The sequence below is a fragment of the Rhincodon typus genome, unplaced genomic scaffold (genome assembly GCF_021869965.1).
Source record: "Rhincodon typus isolate 14 unplaced genomic scaffold, sRhiTyp1.1 hic_rhity00002593, whole genome shotgun sequence".
Classification (NCBI taxonomy): domain Eukaryota; kingdom Metazoa; phylum Chordata; class Chondrichthyes; order Orectolobiformes; family Rhincodontidae; genus Rhincodon; species Rhincodon typus.
The window spans coordinates 2,013-25,000 of NW_025968231.1; the positions used below are offsets into that span (position 1 = coordinate 2,013).

At 39.3% G+C, this 22,988-nt stretch overlaps 1 protein-coding gene across 2 annotated transcripts; it reads left to right on the forward strand.

Annotated features, from left to right (window-relative positions):
- Positions 1-208: 208 nt before the first annotated feature.
- Positions 209-22,982, forward strand: LOC109922150 (3-hydroxyisobutyryl-CoA hydrolase, mitochondrial). Of its 2 annotated transcripts, none has more exons than XM_048593268.1 (6): positions 209-518; positions 2,926-2,978; positions 10,457-10,538; positions 17,685-17,804; positions 18,335-18,368; positions 18,600-19,322. In XM_048593268.1, the coding sequence occupies exons 2-6, from the start codon at positions 2,962-2,964 to the stop codon at positions 18,764-18,766; spliced, it is 420 nt and encodes a 139-aa protein (XP_048449225.1). In that variant the 5' UTR covers positions 209-518; positions 2,926-2,961; the 3' UTR covers positions 18,767-19,322. The 2 variants fall into 2 exon arrangements, with proteins under 2 accessions (XP_048449225.1, XP_048449226.1); XM_048593269.1 differs by lacking the exon at positions 18,600-19,322 and adding an exon at positions 19,351-22,982 and having other exon boundaries at positions 410-518.
- Positions 22,983-22,988: the final 6 nt, after the last annotated feature.

The following is a 22,988-nucleotide window of genomic DNA, read 5'->3' on the forward strand; positions in this document are numbered from 1 at the left end:
GCTCTATTTATAGAATGAAACATTTTTTCCTAGATTGGTAAAACCTGATTATTCTGACAGGTAAATGTCAATGTCTAAACCATAGAAACTGTATTAAGCAACAGTTTATTGTTAAGCAGCTATCTACATTTGGTCTAGCTTTTCTGAATTTGTATAGTTTTTTAAACCCTTCTTGTCAATAAGTAAAAATGTTTATTAATGCAGCTTTTCCTTCTGTAAATCAATAAATGGCTGAAAGAGGTCAAATTTGTTAAATCTTTTTCATTCTTCAAATCAGTAAAAGACACTGACTAAACAAAAATACAATAATACGCTTTCAGTTGTGTTTTGAAGCTTGAGCTAGTTAGTTTTTAAAACTTTGAGCTATTGTCGTCTGTATTAGATTTTATCATCATTTTCTTAATTTGATGGTATTCAATTTCTTTTTTTAGATCCCAGACCTGGAGAGAGATTTGGTGTCTTTAAAATCACCTTCAAAGGAAGATATTGCAGATTTGTTAAATTCATATCATTTCAAGGTGCAGTGATCTATGCACATGTAAAGACTTAGCACTTGACTTTGCTTGTAGACTTATTTTCATCTCCTATTTTCTCTCTGAGGGTCATTTTGTGACGCTCATTTCCTGTGAACAAGACAGCAAGGTTTTATTCTACTTTTGGCTGTTGCCAGTGTCATTCTCACAGTGTCCTGCATAGCTTAATTTGAGAGGTCTGGAGTTGGAGTTACCCTCCTGGAACGAGAAATAGAGGTCTGACTGCTTCTGTGTCCTGAAGTCACTCATGGTGATCTTCTCAGGGGATGCACCCTCGATTAAATTCGAGATGAGCTTGACAATCAGGTGGGCTCGTGAAATTATGGTGACAATCGGAGGCTTTCCAGCTTGAAAAGAGCCATAGGCTGCATTAGAGGTAATTAATCAAGAGGCTACTACAAGGAGTTGTCTCCAATGTTTAAAAATTAAAATTAATCTAGTCGCCTGTTTTCTTTGGAGGTGGCCAGTGGTGGATGGAGTGAAGAAGAACGAGAAACACTTTAGATCCCTGGCTGCTCCTGCACTAAGGCAGGCAGTGAGGGCATTGAGACCAGGAAAGCTGACCCCACCCTTTCCATCGGGAGGCCACTTCCAGGTGTCTATACTGGCCCACACCTAACTGAAGCAACCTTCTAATTCCAGTGGAAAATTCTCAAATTGTCTTTGGATGTGTAGCAGTTAATGTTTGGATGTTCATATCTACATTTTTCTCACAGTCCATGGCTGGGAGCATTACAATATCATAAATTGCGAAATAAATCTTTTGAACTGGAACCTTTTGTAGGCCTGATTTTGCCATCCATATGCTGTGTTCAGTTTCTGCAGCGATTTACAAAAATTGTGACATAAATTGGTCTGACTGTGAAAAATGCACGAGTTTGCCTTCAACAGGGCGGTTTCACCTGATCTGGCAAAGTTTAGGTTATCCCTGTTATATAAGAAACTGGACTCGGATGTTGCAGTATTGAATAAGTCCACAGACAATTATTATAACCAACTATTATGTATAAATGTTACATTCCTCCGGGTCAAAAATGAGATTTACAACACAAAAATTAGTGTGGCTATTAAAAATGAAGAAAACATTAAGTAGCATTTTGTAACAAAAATACTGTAATAAAGCTGTCATCTTCAAAACATAAAAAGGATTAGAAAAAATAATACACCAATGGAGAAATCTGAAGCCAGTAACTAATTTGTAATAGCAAGGTGTAGAGCTGGATGAACACAGCAGGCCAAGCAGCATCAGAGGAGCAGGAAGGCTGACGTTTGGGGCCTAGACCCTTCTTCAGAAAATACAAATTAATTTGTAGTTAATATTTACTATACAACAAATTAATGTAGTACTCTATAATACATTAATTGGAGTTGGGAGTTTGGGATATAAATTACAAATAATGCTTAAATGCAAATAAGTAAGCTGTTCGCTATCATTTTTCTGATAAAAAAGCTAACAACTCCAAATAGAGATAGTAAGAACTGCTGATGCTGGAGTCAGAGTTAACACAATATGGAGCTGGAGGAACACAACAGGCCACACAGCATCAGAGGAGCAGGAAAGTTGAAGTTTCGGGTCGGGACCCTTCAGAAAAAAATTATTAATGACTCCAAATAGTTCTGTTTTCACATACAAGTTGTCCTTTGTGATTTAACAATTGCAGCCCTTCCAGATCTCAACTAAAGCAATTTACTCCTAATAATTCAAAAGCCATTTTTTGACCCACGCATATTTCAAATAATCTGATGACTTTGAAGTAAGAGTGCAAACAGAGTAGGATCTGAGAACAGTGGCTCTCTGCATGTTAGTATGTTAATTGATAGAATAAGATATTGATTAGTCTTTCACAGTGCCTGATGTCTCCTGTGGGTCTTGATTAAAGTGTATGCATTCTCTGCTAGTCGCAGGGTTTGTATCGTAAGCACTGTATCCTTGTATCAAAGGAATTGGAAAAATGTTTTCACTTGTTAAAAGAATAATTTTCGAAGTCAGTTTGTCTCGCCACATGACCATGACAATCTGGCAGCAACTTCCCCCCCCCCCCCCATTGAAATGAACAATATTGTGACATTTGTTCTGATGACAAAGGGAATCATAAAATGGAAATTGTTATGTTGCAAATAAAAGTCTGGAAAATATGATCTTTAAGGACAAAGGAATACTCATATGACAGACAATAATGGGAAATTCCGGCATCTAAATTGTGTGAAATGTGTTTAGTTGTATTCCTATGATTCAGCTTTTCCTAATACTGCTACATTGCGAAGCTGATTCAAGGACCTTTTCATCTCAGATTTTGTTTTCCCTAAAAAATGAACAATGGACTTTAATGATATGGTAGATTGGGAAAACTGAAGCGGCTGAGACATTAATTTTGCTTTTTCCTTCCAACAGTGCAAAGCTGATCATAAATTTGTCTTGGCAGAGCACATGGACAAGATTAATAGGTAATTTATAATAATGGATGCTAGTCTTCTCACTGGCTTTAACTGTGTACCACTGCTAATGTTTATTACTTATATTATCCTAGCTCTTCAGAGATGTTTTTAAACTTAAATTCAACTTTAGCATATTTACTATGAATGTAATCAATTATCTGTATGTCGTATAAAAGTAATTCCAAAGCGCTCTACCAAGGTAGTGTTGTTTGGAGAAATGTTAAAGTTTAGGGAAAAGTTAGCAGTATTTAATTTTTGATTTTGTGTATCAACATGGAGAAAGTTACAGTATTTTTACTAATAATTGAGCATTTTGGTTTCTGTCTTCTACTGCATTTCAGCCTTTCTTCAGGGATAAGGGCAAAAAGAAAAACAGTGTTTATTCAATTCAAGTGCAGATGTAAGAGTTTTAACAGCAGCAATGGCTTTTCTTCCTGTTGGTACGGAAGTGCAGTATCTCACAACAAAATTTAATGAGTTGGTTCATTGTACACACTTTTTGATTATACCCTTTTACCTATGAAATATTGTAGATCTTTGTTGATGCTTCTTGGTAACTTTTATCCATAAAATCCCTACAGTGTGGAAACAGGCCCTTTTGGCCCAACAAGTCCACACCGACCCTCAGAGCATCCCACCCATACCCATTCCCCAAACTCACGAACCTACACGTCCCTGGACACTATGAGCAATTTAGCATGGTCAATCCACCTAGCCTGCACATCTTTGGATTGTGGGAGGAAACTGGAGCACCCAGAGGAAACCCACACAGACATGGGGAAAATGTGCAAACTCCACACAGACAGTTGACTGAGGGGGAATTGAACCCAGGCCCCTGGCGCTGTGAGGCAGCAGTGCTAACCACTGAGCCAGCGTGCTGCCCTAACTTCCTAATGAAAGGTGTCCTGTTGTATGGCACGGTTGACAGTAGAAGTTTTCTCTCTTCCCTTGAAGGATAAAGCTTTCCAGTAACTCAGCATTCCTGCAGTAACCTACTTCGAAAACTAGGATGACCAGTGAAGTGGATAATCAATATAGCAAAGCTGTCTTGATGATCTAATTACAATAAAGGCACTTTGAATTGTTCCACAAAATATCCAGATCAGAAAAGTCCTTAGATAATTCGTGGTCTCGCCTGAAGTTGCTGTTCTTGGCTGGAGCAGTTATGGAGGCATTATATTTGGTCTCATTCCATTTAGCAAGGATGGGAAAAATCAATCAAGGTTCCTTATGGGAAGGGCGAGTTGTTCTTTGCAAAAACCAATGACGAGTACACTTTATACCCTGAAAGCTTGGAATGTAAGTACCCAACTTTTACAGCTTGACCACCAATCTCTCAACTATTCAAAATACTTAAGTCATTTCTGATTGCAAAGGTATCTGGTTAACTTTTTAAAATTACCTGCAATGCTGAATTTAGTGTTTGACTTTAAAATAAATCTGCCCAATTAAAAACAGTGTGAAGCCGATTGCAAGGATCCACAGCATATTAGTTAAAAGTATAAGCTTTGAGCAAATATGATTAATCCATGCCTGTTCGCTATATTGTGGATAACATGCTGACCTTTTATTGACTGCTTATTTTGAACAATGCTCATAGTCATCGCTATTCACACTAATCCTTGACTGCATGCAGTGGCTCAAAATTGAACTTGCTAACAACACTTAAAGCCAGCCTGGACTGCTTAACAGGGAGATGCATTGTGTCTGGAGGTGGTCCTGTCAGTTGGTCAGGAAGTGAATCCAATCTGGGAAGCAATGAAGAATGAAATAATATGGAAGAGCACAGGATCCAAGGTTTTCAGATGCTGCACTGGAGACCTCGGTGGTGCAACTGGAAAGTAGGAGAATACCTTCTGTCTGGGAGGCCAGGCACATGCTCAAAAGGCAATACAAGGAAGTAGGCAGAGAAATTAATGCTATGGGTCAAGCCCCAAGCACATAGATGATAAACTGCAACAAACGAAGTGACCTCACATGACCAGTCAAAGTCAGTGTATGCACTTTCAAAACACATATGCTAACAACTGTATCAGTAACCTCACCTACTGAAACCAGCTACTCCTCAAATCACTCAAATCAATGAAGTAACTAAAGTTGGAGATGCCACATGCCCAACATCATACTCATTTTTCTGTCATATGCTATATTTCACTGAGCATTGTTGCAAGTTTCACTTCCATATCCCACAGATTTTATATACTGCCAAATATTCAATCATAACGGCGACATCAGCCAAGCTGATAGCACCTCATTCACTGGTATATTTGCCTGTCTCTTGTATGGCTAGCTGGTATGCAACTAGGAGGAGCAAACAGAAGGAGCACACCAGAGGAGGACAGGCATACCACATTTTCTAAACCTCATGGAGGATATGGCACTGGCAGTTATTGGGATTTCATAACTTCAGCAGAGAGGCTATAACTATTTGGGCTGACAGTATCCTCATATCTGATCCTGCTCCTCTATTTCCCTTCCCTTTTGTCTCACACTGTCTGATTTACAAGCTGCAGCTAATATATGTGTGCACTGTTATAATTCCCTGCCCTCTCCCTACCCCACAACCTTTTCATATATCTAAGATATACTGACTGGTTAGGCAGTAGAGGAACATCAATAAGACATCTTCATTTGATCTCTCGCTCTTGGCCAACAGCTTAAATATGGACACTGTGCATATCTTAGAAGACAGATTATAAGTAGGATCTACAGGAAGCTCCATGACTAAAGTGGGGTGTAGTGAGTGAGGGTTTTGTGGTGGGGAGAATCAGCTGGAAGTTGTAAGTATAGCATAGATTGTTCTAGGCTTCTACCACAGAGAATTCAGATGAGCGCTTTGATGGTGCAGCCTATAGAACAACAATCACTTCAATTTGTATAATACCTTGAATATAATAAGATGTCATAAAACACATCACAGGAGCTTGATAAAATAAAGTATGGTACTGAACCATGTGAGGCCTTATTGGGGATAGATGATCAGAACATTGATCAAAGAAGGTTTTTGAGGAGTGTCTTTAAGCATTCTTTGACAGGGAATTCTAGAGTTCTGGACCAAGGCAACTGAAGCACAGCTACCAGTCATGAAGCAAAGAGACCAGGATTCGATAAGTGTATATTCCTTGGAGGATTGTGGGACTGGAGGAACTTAACATGATGGGGAGGAACAAAATTATGGAGGAATTCGAAAGTAAAGATGAGCATTTTAAAATTGAGGAGTTGCTTCACCACAAGCTAAATTAAGTCTGTGAAGATATGGATGATAAGTCAACGAGACTTTGTGAAAGGTAGGGCATAAGTAGTAAAGCTTTTGATGATGTTGAATTTATGGAGGATGGATTGCAGAAGGCTGGACAGGAATGTTTTGAAGTAGTTAAGTCGAGAAATAATAAAGACATTGATAAAGTTTGAGCAGGCCAGCAAAGTAAGATATTTGTGGAATCGGGCAATAGCACCAAAATGGAAATAAGCTGTTTTCATGGTATTTTGGATATGTGGTTGGAAGCTCACTTTAGGATAAAATATGAAACCAAGGTTGCAAATGACATGGTACAGCTCAGACAATTGGAGTGAGAGGAATGAAGTTTGTGGTGGGATCGAAGGCAGTGGCTTCAGTCTTCCCAATATTTAATTTGGAGGATTTTCTGCTCATCCAGAATTGGATGTGGACAAATAGTCTGTTAAGTTAGACATAGTGGAGTGTTGGGAAATGTAGTGATGAGATAGAGTACACTGATAGGGATGCGTATAAAGAGGCATGGTCCATTGGGAGGTCTACCAAAAGGCTCCATGTCAAGGAACAAGAAGCAGTTCTTAATCAACTTGACACACAATTTTTCACTGAACTTGGAGTCCACTCTTCTCATCAGGTAAATAGTGGCCAACTCCATTCGCACACGTGTGGATCCAACCACGACACAGTATCTAATAGCTGGTGGCCAGGGCTGTCTGCTAATGGTTGTGAAGTTATACAGTGTGCAGCAGACCACCTAAAATTTTAACGCCCACTCAAACGAGTAGTCCAGGATACTCCAGAGGGTCTAGGCAGCGGAATCAGACTGTCCCAAGAACATAAATAGGAGTATGAATTGGGCATTTGGCCTGTTGGGGCCCACTGCATTATTCAGTAACACGATGAGCGATTGGATTGTGGCCTTAACTCCACTTATTTTCCTATTCTCTATTCCCAGATCAGAAATGAGTGTATCCAGCCTTGACCATACTCAATGACCCAACCTCCACAGCTCTATGGAGCATACAATTCCAAAGGTTAACAACCTTCTCAAGAAAATAAATTACTCCTCATTTCCATCTTAAATGGGAGACTTCTTATTTTGAAACTGTGTGCCTGTATCTTGTTTCTGCCACAACAAGATTTCAAGCCATTTTGGAATCTTGTGTTTCATTAAGGTCACCTTGCATTCTTCTAAATTCCAATGATTGTAGACACAATCTGTTCAACTTTTCCTCATAACACAATCCCTTCGTTCCAGAGATCAATCTAATGAACTTTCTCTGAACAGCCTTCAGTGTAAATATATTCCTTCCTTTTGCCCCTACGTTCTCTTCTATTTACATCACTATGCCTTTTGTGTCTTCTACTGTGAAGTTAGATGCAAACTACTTGTTTAAAGCTACTGCCATGTTCCATTATTAATTCCTCAGTTTCGTTCTCCAAGAGACTACACGCTGCAGTGTCTCTCTATTTTAAATAATAATTTGCCTTTCTACTCTTTGCACCAAACTGAACAACCTCACATTTTCCTACATTGTTTTCTGTAGCCACATTTTCATCCACTCACAATAACCTATCTATGTTTCTTTACAGGCTGTCTGGGTGGAATTTAATGCCCTCACCTGCAGCATGTTTGCATGCAGGGGCATTGAATTGAATGGGTTGGTGCTGTGTGGTGGCACTGCAGACTTGCCACCTCTGCCACGATTAAGTTGAGGCAGCAGACCTTTGAATGGCTGTATCTCATCGCTACTGGTATTCAATAAATGACAATAGGATAGTCACATGCTTGGAGACCCAAGCCCTAGTGTTTTAGCCCTTAATTCCATGAATTCTGCAGATATACTTTCTCTTCTATCGACATGAGTATGCTTTTTGTGTCTTCTACCATAAAGACGGACGCAAAATACTTGTTAAAAGCTACTGCCATTTCTTTATTTTCCATTATTAATTCCCCAATTTCATTCTCCAAGAGACTACACTGATTTATGTACTCTCTTCCTTTTTATATACCTGTATAAGCTTTTGCTGTCTGTTTTCAGATTTTCACCAGTTTATTCATTTATATCACAAGAACAAAAAGGAACTTTTAAAAAGTGACTTTTAGAAAAGGAAGCCAGTATTTCAGCCACTTTATTGGAGCTGAAAGCTACAGTGATCTTTTTAAGAGGGTAGGAGTGGAGAGCCAAAGTTGACCTAGACATTGGTCGATAATGAGCATCAGAGTTCATGTTTTGGGTCCGGTGACCCTTCCTCAGAACTCTGGACCTGAAACGTTAACTCTCTTTTTTCCTTCACAGATGCTGCCAGACCTGCTGAGCTTTTCCAGCAACTTTGTTTTTGTTCCTCATTTACAGCATCCGCAGTTCTTTCATTTTTTACATAAACATCAGAGATTGGTTGCAGACAAGCTACAGGGAATGTGAGAGGACAGACATATCATAATAGCAGATCTCTTGGTATCAATAGCTACAAGCAGCAGGTGATTACTGTCATTCTAATAGCCTATCTTTAGAGTCATTCTTTGTTAGTTTCTAAAATTTTCCCAATATATTGGCCTATTACTAACCTTTGCAGTTTTGTAACTTGCTACCATAAATTGACTTCATTAGCCACACAAGATGCAACTTTCTTATTAGAATATACCTTTGTTGAATGATGAAATATCTGCCCGAATATGTATCACTGCTTTTTTACCATCTTAATTTTAACTTGAGCCAACTTTGATTTGTCATGTCAGTAATCTGCTGTCTCTTTTTTTCATGTGGTTGTATCTATTCTCATGCGGCAGCATGTCTTTTGTTGATCGCATGCTGCACACTGTATGTCTGTTGTGCACTGGAGTCATCAACCATGTTGTCAGTGGGATCATCCAGTAGGCACCTTTTAATTTCTGCAGTGTTGGCTTGCAAGTAATTGTCACAATGGACTGCTGCAGAATGAAAACATCATAACTGATACCAGGATACTGGGCACTATTCTGCACGATTTATTGCTTGTGATCATATTATGGAACCCTGCACCATGGAGAAGCTTGCATTCATGGAAAATATGTGTCGTCGCTCTGCATGCTTGTCTCTGGCAGACAACATTCTATGTAGTTAACTTTCATAGAAGAGAGAGCCTTAGCAATCTTCCTCTTGTAATAGTGGATGGCAAACCAAAAGCTGTTGCAGATATCTGTAGTTATAATCTGGGAGAACCAGACGTATTAAAAGTTCATGACCACAGTCACTAGTAATGGGGTCCTTGTCCAGTTCTGAAGTTCCAGATACAGCTGAAGAGGAGGCAGATTTCAGTCCTTCACTAGAGTTCAGATAATCAAGTTATTTCCTGACATGCTCAACAGGTATGGCCAACTTCTTAATAGCTCTGAATCTTCTTTCTCACTTTTAGTTCCTTGTGCAGCTTGATTCATTCTCCAAATCGTAATGTAATCCAAGGGGGAATGTCTGTGAGTACGCTCATGAGAGAGCAGCTATTTCGTTGAGAAGCATGTAGTCGGCAAGCAATTCCTATAGCACCTGCCACACTACTCCGCATAGACCATTGCAGCCTGAAACAACTACAAGAAGCGTCAAACACTTGTAGAACAATAGCAATAGCCAAAAGAAATAAACCAGCAAGTAACCTGTAAGCAGTTGATGAACCCTTTTATTATTGGAGATGAATGGTCCTTCATGCTGCTTAATGTGTGTTCAGCTGTGCGAGGTTAAGAGAAGGCTTGGTTGCATACCCAGTTCAAAAATGGCATCAAATTATGTTGCGTACTGATTTGACATCATGTTCTGCCCGCTCCGCATACTTTAGCAAACATTCACTGTATGTGTTTATTGCAGGTATTATTTTTGAGCTCTAACGTCATTCCCAGCACCCAAAAAATAGGATTTTAAATCCATTTCTTACCCTTTGTCATCAAACCTTTGTAAATTGCTTAATTTTGAATTCATTTTCAGAAATACTTTTTCTTCTGCTATCAAAAAGTGCTCATAAACAATTAGTTCTAGATGTTATTTGAGTGCCACGCTTTTCTATTCCACACAACTTGTTGATGCAGTTTTTGAGATGTTTCCTGATTTAGTGAAGAAGTATTCAGTTATTGTAATTAATCATGTGGTAATAGGGCTTTATAGTTTCTAAAGATTATCTACAGTAACCTCTAAAAGTTTAGGTATCAAAACAACTCTATTAGAGTATTTTTCAGGTCATTGACTGATTCCAATATGACGTTTTATCTGCTTATGTTTTACAGACTTTTTAAAACCAACAGTGTTGAAGAAATACTAGAAAATCTGAAGGAAGACAGTAGTCCATTTGCACTTCAGAATTTGGAGGTATGGTACATTAGATGAAGAATTGACAGGATTTGAACATTGCATGCTGTTAGCAAAAGCCATTGATGCATATCAATCCTCTTGTAATTTAAAACCAATATTGAGCTATAAAGCATTTAATCAGATGGCCTGCTGTTACAGTGGACAACCTTCTGGAGATAAGCATTCATTATTGGATGGGAACCTACAGTATTCCATAATTGTTTCATTGCATATTGTGAATTTAAGATATAAGAAACATTACTGATTTTGTGAAGAATTCAAAATTCATCTTATTTTTTATAACTTAGTTACCTAAGTTCAGATAAATCATAGGAACAGGGGAAAGCCATTCAGCCCATGAACCCTGCTCCACCATTCAATTAAATCATAATTGATCATCTACCCCAACACCATTTTTCCTTACTAGTTCTATATCTCTTGCTGCCATTAGTCTCCAGAAATCTACCAACTCCTGTTTTGAACACTCTGTGATTGAGTTTCCATAGCCCTCTTGGGTAGAGAATTCCAAAGATTCACTATCCTTTGCATTAAGAAATTCCTCCTCATCTCAGTCTTAAATGGCCTGCCCCTTATACAGAGATCATGTCCCTGTTCTAGTCTAGTTATTGATGGGATTACTGAATCACTGTATACCCTTGCTTCGGTCATGGTTCCTCCAATTCATGTTAGACTTGGAGAAGTACTGATTCAACAATTTGCTTTTCTGCAGCACGTTTAATGTTGTAAAATGTTCCCAATTAATTATTTGAGAGAAAGTGGGAGGAAATTTTATGAACTTCAGTGATAGTTTGAGGATTTGCAGGGGCAAGCCCAATTGACTAAACGCCACTGCTGGAAAATTTTCCTTTCTAAAATACTTTTGAAGAGCAGTCAACAATTGTTATGAGAGCAAATATGGCAGCTTGTGCACAGTGAGGTTTCATAGATAGGAAATAATTAAAGACTAGGTCATCTGTTTCTGATGTATAATGAAAGGCAAAATGTTGCTCACTGTTTTTCTTTGAATAGTGCAATATGATCTTTTATATCTAACTGACTAAGAAGATGAAGCTTTGCTTGCATGTTCCATCCAAACAACAGTACTTATAACCATCAATACAGCCTGAATTTGATGCTGACGTGTTGGCATGTGTGATGTACTAAACCTCATAGTCAAGCTTGAACTTTCTGACTGACACTGACTCTGACTCAACTGAGAACGATACAATATGAGCTGAACTGGCTCTGGTAGATAATGTAAAAATATTAACATATTCTTTGAATTCATTCTGTTTTCTTTAGCGGTAATGCAATATTTTTGGTAGCACAATTGTCTAGGTTAAGAAACAAACATAGAGAATGGTGGCAAAACAGCATATCTGGCAGCAACTGTGGAGAGAGAAACAGATTTAAGATTTAAAATCTGGTATAAGGCTTCTTCAGAACAAGTATAGAATAAGGTTGGGATGTAAAAAGAAACTTATTCCTACTTGACTGTTACCTTAGAAAATGCAACCGAAAAACAGAGGGCAGCAATTAGTGTTGGTTCTGTAAGCCAATGTTTTGCAATATTTTTGTTTTGAAGAAATTTGGTGAGCCTGCTAGGGAAGTAAACATACCTGACTCTGCGAGACAGCTTTTTTAAAGCATGATGGAAGTGATACCACTGAAAGGACGAGATTAATGACATTTCTCATACCTCCATTAGCAGCTGGACCAAATGTGTATTTGCTGCCATCAGATTTTGGTACAAGTGTATATCACCTTCCATCTATCCTCTGCACTGATGCACTGTGAAGAAATTCCTTTGCAACGTAGATAATCTTTGGACCAGTTCCACTGCAACATAACATAATCTGCCTGATCTGCTGCCAAAATAACATTCTTATTTGATGAATCCAATTGCACTGCCAGAAGCAATGGGTTGAATTAGCACTGTGATGCAATATCTTCAGTAACTGGATCTACTCTTAATTGGTGCATGTGCTGTCTTTCAACAAATGGTAGATAATCGTAAATACAAGGATCTTAATGGCATACTTAGAGTTTTACATATTGGTTATTAGCATTTACCAACACTATGCAGTAAATAATGGCGCTGCTAACACACAATTCCATATGTTTGTGACCAAACCGGCCTTCACTAAAATTATTTTCTGCCAGGTCCCTAACCCCATATAGGTATACGATTTGTTTTTAAAGATAATGAGAAAAACGTACTGACACTTGCATTCAACAATATTCAATTATCAAATGATTCTAGCCAGCATACTATAGTGACTGTTGTCCTGGTCTAGCAACTAGAGTATTCATTAGTTAGTAAAAACTGAAAGAACTGCTGTAAATCAGAAACAAAAACAGAAATTGCTGGAAAAGCTCAGGAGGTCTGGCAGCATTTGTGGAGAGAAATCAGAGTTAACGTTTCGGGTCAAATGACCCTTCCTCAGAATGGTTTTCCTTTTGTTGTAGTTTTTTTCGCGGGATTCAGGGAATTTGGGCTTCACTGGCTAGGCCAGCATTTATTGCCCATCCAAGAGGGTAGTTAGCCACATTGCTGTGGGTCTGGAGTCACGCATAGGCCAGACCAGGAAAGGATAGCAGTTTCCTTCCCTAAAGGACATCAGTGAGCCAGATGGGTTTTGACAATCAACAATGGATTATTAATTCCAATTTTTTTTTAAAATTGAATTCAAATTCCACCATCTGCTGTGGCAGGATTCAAACCCAGGTCCCTGGAGCATTATCTAGGTTTCTGAATTAATAGTCCAGTGATAATACTGCTAGGCCATCACCTAATGTTGTTCATTAGTTAATATGTTTTCACCAATTGTAAAGCTAAATCTAATTCGTCTAATGATTTATCAGTTGGCACTGGAAAAAGTAACCACGAGGATGTTGGATTATTGTAAAAATCCAACAGGTTCATTGATGTTCTTTGTGGAAAAGAATCTTCTAACCATAGTGGTCAGACCAATATGTAATTTTAATTTCACTTAACGCTTCTTCTCCTCCACTGCCCCAGTCCCCATGTTTTCCCCCCTCAGAAAAAAGAGGTCAATTTGGGGAAGTTATGGATAGATAAGGAAAATGATCTGGTCAATATTTCTGAGACTCAGTGTTACATTTAAACCTCTTCTCTACAGCTGTATTCTAGTTGGATGTGGTGACTTTTCTGAAATAGATATTGTGTCATTGTTCAGACATGTAGAGTCACAAACAGTAATTCTATGTCATCAACAGGCAAGCTGCCACTTCCATTTTCTCTGGTCAGTGTAGCTTCCTGTTACAAGAAGGCTACAGTAGAACAAAAACCAACAGCAACTAAAGTTTAACGTGGCACAATATCCCAAGGCACTTCACAGGACATTGTCAAATAAAATTTGACACTAAGCCATATAAGGAGGTATTAGAGCTAATGACAAAGAGAGGACAGTTTTAGGGAGCATCTCAAAGATGGAAAGAGAAAAAGAGCCTTTTGGGGGTGGGAAGGTGAGGGAGGTGGCATTCCAGAGCATAAGGCCTCAGCAAGTAAAAGTTGAGTTGATAATGATGCAGCAATAAAAGGTACACAGAGACCAAAATTGGAAGAGTACTGATAACTTCCTCCAGCCTGGTCACCTTCCAAGCTATCAAAATAAGAAAGAATAAGACCATATAGGGATTTGAAAACCTGCCAAAACTAATGTCCAGATCCACGAACATGCTTGGGGATTTAATCCCTTTACAAATTTACTGATGATAGTAAGTCAGGTGCTGCATATGTAAACAACTTCTGTAATGCTGTAATGCTGACAGCATCACACATGTATTACAAAAATGGAAAAAGCGCCATTGAAGTAATTATTTGGTGTGGTTTGACCTTTAACTGGAATGTTAACAGACAATCTTTGCTTGAGAATAATAACCCACTCTGTTCCACTGCAAAACATGCAAAATTGCTTTTTAATCCTTTTGACCAAATCTCGGCATCATTGGATAGGCCAACTTTTGTGTCTGACCCCTAAATACACTTGGGAAAGTTCTGGTAGGCCACTTTTTGAACCCTTTCCATGTGGTGTAGGTACATCTAAATTATAGTTACAAAGGGGCTTTCAAGATTTTGACCCAGCAACCGTGAAGGAGTGGCAATTATAATTCAAAGTTAACATGGCGTGGGTTGGAGGGAAAATTGGAGACAGTGATATTTCCTTGTATCTGCTGCCCTTTCTTTCTAGTTGGTAGAAGATGGGGGTTTGTAAGGTGCTGTTGAAGCATCCTTGGTAAATTCCTGTATTGCAGCTTGTAGGCAGTACAGGCTGCTACTATTGTACATCAGTGATGGAAGGATTCAGTGTTTGGTGATTGGTGTGCCAATCAAACCGCATATTTCGCCTTGGATTGTGTCAAGCTTTTTGAATGTTGCTGGACCTGCATTTATCAAGGAAACTGGAGCGCATTGCATCATGATCCTGAATTGTGCCTTGTTGATTTTGGACAGACTTTGGAATTCAGGAGATGAGTTACAGAATCTTGAGTGACTGATCTGCTCTTGTAGCCATAGGATTTATCTGCTGATCCAATTCAGTTTCTGGCCAATAGCAACACTCAGGATATTGATAGTGGGAGATTTCCGTGATGATCATGCCAATAAATGCCAAAGTGAAATTTTCTCTTGTGAAGACGGTCATTGCTCAGAACTTGTGTTATTGCGCAAATGTTATTTCCCACTTACCAGCCCAAGCCTACATATTGCCCAGGTGTCGCTGCACAGGGAGGCAGATTGATTCAGTACCTAAGAACTTGCAAAGATGATGAACTTTGTGAAAGCATCAACAAACATTCCCACTTCTGACCTTATGGAGGCAAGATTGTTGCTGAAGATGGCTGAGCTGAGACATCACCCTGAGCAATTCCTCTAGCAATGTCCTAGAACTGAGATGATTGACCAACAAACATATCACCCACTTTTTGCGAGTTATGACTCCAACCAATGGTTTCCCCCAATTTCCATTGAAATGAGTTTTGTTAGGGCTCCTTGAAACCTCATTCGCTTGAATGCTGCTTCGATGTCAGAGGCAGTCACGTTAACCTTGGCTCTTTAGTTCAGCTGTCTTGTCATGTTTAGACCAAGGCTGTAATGAGGTCAGGAGCCAGGTAACTGTGGGGAACCCCAACCAAGTGTCTGTTAGCACATAATTGCAGTGTATTTGCTGCTTAATAGCAGTGTCAATAACAATTTTTGATTATTGCTGATGATTGAGTGTAGACTGATTTGGCAGTAATTGTCCAGCTTGGATTTGCCCTGATTTTAATGACATGGCATGCCCAGGCAATTTTCGATACTGTCAGTTAAATACTAGTGTTGTAGTTGTACTGGAACAGCTTAGCAAGTGACATGATTAGTTCTGCAGCACATATCTGCAGTAGAAATGCTGGAATGTTTTCAGAACCCTTTTGCAGTGCCTTCAACCATTTCTTGACGTCACATAAGTTGGTTGAAACTGACATCAGGTGTTAATCAATTGAAGGTTCTTTGCTTGTATTTGATCTGATGCCGTGAAACTTCATTGGTGCAGAGTTAATGTTAATGACTTCTAGGGCAATTGTCTTCCAATTGAATGCTACTATGCCACCATCTCTGCTCTGTCCCACAGGCAGGACAGACCCAGGGATGGTGGTGATGGTTTCTCAGGAATTAGTTGTCAGTTACGATACAGTGAATATGACTAAGTCAGACTGTTGATCAGTCTGGGGGACAGCTTTCCCAATCTTGCCACGATATTAGTAAGGAACTCTTTGCAAGGTCAATAGGGCTGGGTGTGCCATTGTTGTTTCCAGTGTCTAGGGCATTGTGGAATCGTCTGTCTGGTTTCATTGCTTTTTAACTTTGTAGCAGATTGGTTCGACTGAGTGTCTTACTAAACCATTTCATAGAGACCACATTGTTGTGCATCTGATTTCACATGTAGGCTTGACCTTGGTAAGGGCATCCCTGAGGGACATTACTTAATTAGTTTTGACTGCAGTTTCATGGTTGCCATTACTGGCACTAGCTATTTAATTCTAAATTCATTAATTAATAGAATTTAAATTCCACCAGCTGCCATGGTAGGATTTGAACCTGCATTGGCAGAGCATTAGCCTGGACCTCTGCATTGCAAGCCATTACCTCCTTCCTACTACCTCCTAATAAATTGAGGTTCCTGGTGGATAAGTAATCTCTCCTTTCTTAGGAATTGCAATGTCGTTTGGTTCAGTTGCACACCTAATTGGTCTGTGGTTAAGTGAAAGCAGAAAGATGGAGGTAGGTGTTATAATTATAATTGACCTCAGCAGCCCTGGACAAGAATAGGATCAAATTTGATTAGTTGCTCTGTAGTGTCTCCCAAACGAACTGGACACGTTTAATAATGATAATCGACTTTAGACTGCTAATACTTGTTAACTAGCCTTGTACACAGCTTTTTAAGATTCTTGTGAAGATTTGTAGCTTAGTTTGTTGATGAGGTTGTTGACTTGCTCGCCGAGCTGGCTGGTTATTGTACAGACGTTTCGTCACCATGCTAGTGTGGCCTCCAATCATGCAATGTTGTTCTACTCCGTTTGGAGTTTACACTGTCTGGTCTGTTAAGTTGGGTAGTGTCATTTCCGGTTCTGTTCTGCATGGGTTTTTATCTGGGGTCTAATTCCACATGTTTGTTAATTGCGTTATGGTTTTCAACCCGTAATGCAATTAACAAAAATGTGGAATTAGACCCCATGTACAAACCCATGCAGAACAGAACCAGAAATGACACTACTCACCATAACAGACCGGACAGCATAGATTCCAAGTGGAGTAGAACAACATTGCTTCACCGAAGGCTGCACTGATGTTACCTAGCATGGTGATGAAACGTCTGTCCGATAACCAGCTGGCTCGGTGAGCAAGCCAGCATGCTTGTACACAGCTTGTATCACAATGAGTAGTTAGCATGAGTTTGGTTCCATAGGTGCTCGTAGTTATCCAGTATTTCATCTTTTCAGTATCCTGAATGAAGTATGGCATAAGAAAATCTTGTGCTAAAATGTATCTAGCATTATAATCTTTGCTACAGTCATTTTCTCCAAAAAAAGAAAGCTGCAGATACAATGATCATCTTTCAACAGACCCCTATACTTCATGCATTTTAATTTATTGTATAGACACTGAAGAAAATGTCTCCCACGTCCATGAAGATTACTTTTCAACAGCTTCGAGAGGGAGCCACAAAGAATCTGACAGAAGTTTTAGTTATGGAGTACAGACTTAGCCAATCTTGTATGGTAAGATCATATCAAAGATACAAACAGGACCTCTTGTTAAAGGAATAAATTTATTGTATTTTTTGCATGATACTGCAAGTAGCTGCTATATGCTGATAAATTGTACTATTAAATGCTGGTGGTAGAATCTGTTTAATTGCAACTGAGCCTAGAAGCATGTAGTTCTTCAGCATTATAATAAATGGAAATCAAGACATCTTCGTAGGAAACAAAACAACCTGTAACATAGATATGTAACCAAGAGTCCATGTGCATTCTTTATAAAGTATAATACTTAAGCATTAACTTGCAAGCAATTTTTCCTGGTATTTGAGATATTAATGATGGCCTTGAGAGTTAAGTTATGTGATATTAGAATGAGACATAGGTGGACTTAATGCCATGGGTATTTATCACATTGACATTAACTGTTTCCTCAGACAATTGTTAGAACATGAGCTTTGGGTGCTTTCATATAATCATCAAATGCTTTTACCATATAATTTGCAAGATTATTACACTCTTCATACTTTGCAATTTATCCCTTTCAGAGAGGTCACGATTTTTATGAAGGTGTGCGTGCAGGTAAGCTTACTATCCATGATCAGCTATTTTCATTCATTGTACTTCAGCTTTTCAAAAAGAAGTTGACTCTGTAGCTAAGCAAGATCTGTCTTGGTAGCTAAACAGATACATGGGCTGCTCGGTATTTATTAGATGAGATAAATCAGCGAGACCTCAGACTTGATCACAGCTCCCTAGAGACTCGGCTGCCAGAATTAGAGCATCACAACTGCTCTCTATTCTCTGATTTAGGAAGGTGGGAGAAAAAGCAGTTGCATTTACGGAGCATCCTTCATGATGACAGAAAACCTCAAAACACTTTCCAGCTAATGAATACGTTTGAGGTGCAGTCACCATTGAAATGTAAGAAATGGGGCAGCCAATCTGTATATAATGAACCCCCACAAGCAGTATTGTGATAATAATCAGATAATCCAATTTTGCAATGTTGGTTGAGGGATGAATGTTGGCCACAAAATCAAGGACAGTTCCCTGCTCCTCTTCAAAGTAGCACCATTGGATCTCCTGTGTTCACCTGAGAGAGATCAGGTGGGCCTCAGTTTTATGTCTTGCCCAAAAGATGGCACTTTTCACAGCACAGCACTAGTATGACAGCTTTCATTATTGTGCTCATGGTCAAATCCTGGAGTCAGAACCCTCAGCCTTCTGACTTAATAAGAGTGCAACTAATGGAATCACAGCTGACACTAAGAGTAAGAGGAAAAGATCAACAAGTATTTGCACTCCTGATTGCTGTTCAGATATGCCTTTTGAGATATAGAAGGATTGGATCACCAATAAACAGCCATACTGAAATATCCCAAATTTTTAAGTCAAAAGATTGGCCACTTAGGAAAAATGTGGCAGAGCATTTACATTTTTACAAAGACAATTCCTATTTAAACCATTTCAGAGCACATTGATTGGAAGCTCTAAGTGACTGATCATGTTCCAGTTTTTTATTTGCTCACCTTGCCTGTGTAATTTTTTTATTTGTTTACAGAATACTGAGAGCGTCATTAGCTAGACAAGCATTTATTGCACAACCCTAATTGAAGAAGGGTGATGCTGAGCTCCCTTCTTGAACCACTCCAGTCCGTGTGGTGTAACGGTACCCATTGTGCTGTTTGGAGGGGTATTCCTGGATTCAGACCTGGTGACAGTGAAGGAATGGTGAAATTGTTCCAATTCAGGATGAAAGTTGGCATGGCCTGGAGGGGGTCTTAGTTGCAGATGATCCTGTTCACATGCTTCTGCTGCCATTGCCCTTCTAGGTGGTAGAGGTCACACATTTGGAAAGTGCCATTGGTGGAACCTTGTTGAGTTACTTCAGTGCATCATCTAGACACTCCACACTGCTGCTACTGTTCATTGGTGGTGAAGGGAATAAGTGCTAAAGGTGGTGATAGTGTTACCAATCAAGTGGACTATTTTATCGTGAATGGTGTCAAGCTTCTCGAGTGTTGTTGGAGCTGCATTCATCCAGGTGTGGAGAATATTCCGTCGTATTCTGTCTTATGTTTTGTGGCTAGTGAACAGACATTGGGGAATCAGGAGGTACGTTACCTGCATCAGGATTATGTGTTGCAAATGTTACTTGCCATTTGTCAGTCGAAGTTGGTGGGCCAGGTCTTGCTGCATATGAACAAAAATGATTGAGTGTCAGCTTCAGCAATACTGAACGTTGTACAATCATCAAGAAACATCCCCACTTCTGACCTTATGATGGAGAGAAGATCATATTTATCAAGTAATTGTCCATTGGATTTGTGTAATGCCCATGTAACTAATCATGCAGTACAAATTGTGGCACAATAACAAATAAAAATTTGAGGAATTTTGAAGTTCAGAATTGATTGTATTGCCTAGGAGTTTGTGATCCAACCATTTATAGTATTTACTGACCCTAAAACAATACTCTTTTGTATCTAATATTTTGTGTAAATTATATCTTTTGAGTCTCTTCAATTTGTGTTCCTTTTAAGATTCAGACTGAAACAACTGAGTAGTTGAGAAATGAAACTCTGCTGGGCATTAAACCAAAAACCAATTGATAACATTACTCAAATCTGATGAGTCATGTTCCGAAAATAATCCCACTGGTGTCCCCTAGAGTTTTTTTTCATTAGGCAACACTTGTTCTTATAAACTTTATTATCTCGTATTTCTATATATTTACAGCTGTAATTGCCAACGTTGCAAATTTATTTCACCTATCAGATGTCATTCAGATGCGATATGATGAAAGAGTGAAATTATGCTCTAGTTATAGTATATTACAGTCCAAAACAGAATAGATTAGAAGTGGTATTGCGTTGAGGAGATTTCCTTTCAGTCATAGATTGAAAGGGTGGGTGTGATTGCAAGGAAATCTGATCAAATGGTTTGAATGATCTGACAAATCACTTGAATAATCTAAGTAAGTAATTGCTTTTTAAACCCTGAAAATTAATTGTTATTCTTTTAACTCCCAACTCTTAGGTTCTGTCATATACATAGTGGCCAAACCTAGATTTTCCTGGAAAAATAACAGCAGTTTAATGATGTACATCATTATTAATGTTCATATCAGCTGTCAAGTTCAAACATTCAAAGATATGCCATGAGTTCTTAATCTCCAGAACATGTTGGTCAATATTAGAACATAACTAGGAGCAGGCAACTCGGCCCCTTGAGCCTGCTTCTTCATTTAATACAATCATGGCTGATCTCATCTCAGCCTCAACTCTACATTCCTGACCACTGTCCATAACCCTTCAATGTGGGCCACTACTCTACTTCTTCAGTTTGTTTCTGGGATATTGATGCTGCTGGCTAGTTGAGCATTTATTGCCACTTGCTAAGAACTAAGTGAAGAAGTTGGTGCTGAGCTGCCTCCTTGAATCTCTGCAGACCTGGGTGTGTAGGTGCATCCATAGCAGTGGTTGGAAGGGAGTTCCAGGATTTTAACCTAATGATATTGAAGAAACAGTGATAAAATTGTCAGTAAGGATAGTGTGAGGCACGGAGGAGAGCTTGCAATTGCAGATATTCCCGCGTACTTGTTTCTCTTGTGCTTCTAGGTGGTAATGGTTACAGATTTAGACAGTACTGTTGAAGGAGTCTGGATGCCTTGTTGCATGGTACACTATGCTGTCACTGTGCATCGGTGGTGAAGGGACTGTAGGTTGAAGGTGGTGGATGAGATGCCGGTCAAGCAGACTGTGGTGTCATGAATGGTGTGGAGTCATATTTGACCTGATGACATGAATTTTTGGAGTTGCATTCATCCAGGCAAGTGGAATGCATTTCATCACAATCTTGGCTTCTACCTTGTAGGTGGTAGGCAAACACTGGGTACTTAGCACCTAAGTTACTTACCACAGAATTTGCAGCCTCGGACAGTATTTATATGGTTGGGCCAGTTCAAATCCTGGGCATTAGTAACCTCCAGAATGTTGTTAATGGAGTATTCATCATGATAATGCCATGGAATTTCAATGGGAGATGGTTTCATGCATGAATGTGGGCGCCAGGATTTTGACCTAATGACATTGTAAATTCGGCATATATTTTCAAATTAGGATGATGAGTGTCTTGGAAGGGATCTTGCAGGATGGTTGTGTTCCCACGTATAGGCTGTCCTTGACCACAGTAATGGTAATGGCTGTGAGCTTGGAAGTTGTTGACTAAGGAGACTTGGTGAATTTCTGCAGCCTCACACTGCACCTAATAAGCATTGCTAGTGGAGAGACTGAATGTTTAGATGTGGTGCAAATGAAGTTCTTTTCGTCCTGGATATTGTCAAAGCTTCTGAAGTGTTGTCGCTGTTGTACTCATCCAGGCAAACATAGAATATCCCATTATACTCCTCACTTGAGCTTTGTAGATGGTGAACAAACTTTAAGCGGTCAAGTGGTGTGTTACTTTCTGCAGGATTCCCAGTCTCTGACCTGCGCTGTATCCAGAGCATTTATATGGCTAGTCCAGTCAGTTTCTGGTCAGTGGTAACCCCCAGGATGTGAATGAAGGGAAATTGAGTGATGGTAATGCCGTTGAATGTCAAGGGGTGATGATTAGATTCCCTCTTGTTGGATAAAGTCAATGCTGAGAATTTCAATGGCATCAATGTTACTTTCCATTTGTCAACCCAAACCTGGATATTGTCCAGACCTTGCCGTATTTGGACATGGACTGCTTCAGTATCTGAGGAGTCATAAATGGTTCTGAGTTTTGTGCAAACATCAGTGAAATCCCCACTTCTGACCTTATCGTGGACAAGTGGTAATAGATGAAGCAGCGGAAGATAGTTGGGCCGAAGACTCTATCTTAAGGAAGCGATAACTGAACTTCAACAACAACATCCATCTTCCTTTGTGCTAGGTATTAATCCATCCAGCAGAAAGTTTTCCTTGATTTCCATTGACTCCAGTTCTGCTAGGGTGACTTGATATCATTTTTGGTCACGTGCTGCCTTGTCAAGTATAATCATTCAGATCTCATCTCTGGCTTTTGCTGTTTTGTCCTTGTTTAGGCTAGGGCTGTTATGAGGTCAGGATCTGAGTGACCCTGACAGAACACAAACTGAGTGTCAGTCAGCAGGTTACTGCTCAGTTTGTGCCACTTGACAGCATTGCTGACAATCCCTTGATATTCAGTTTT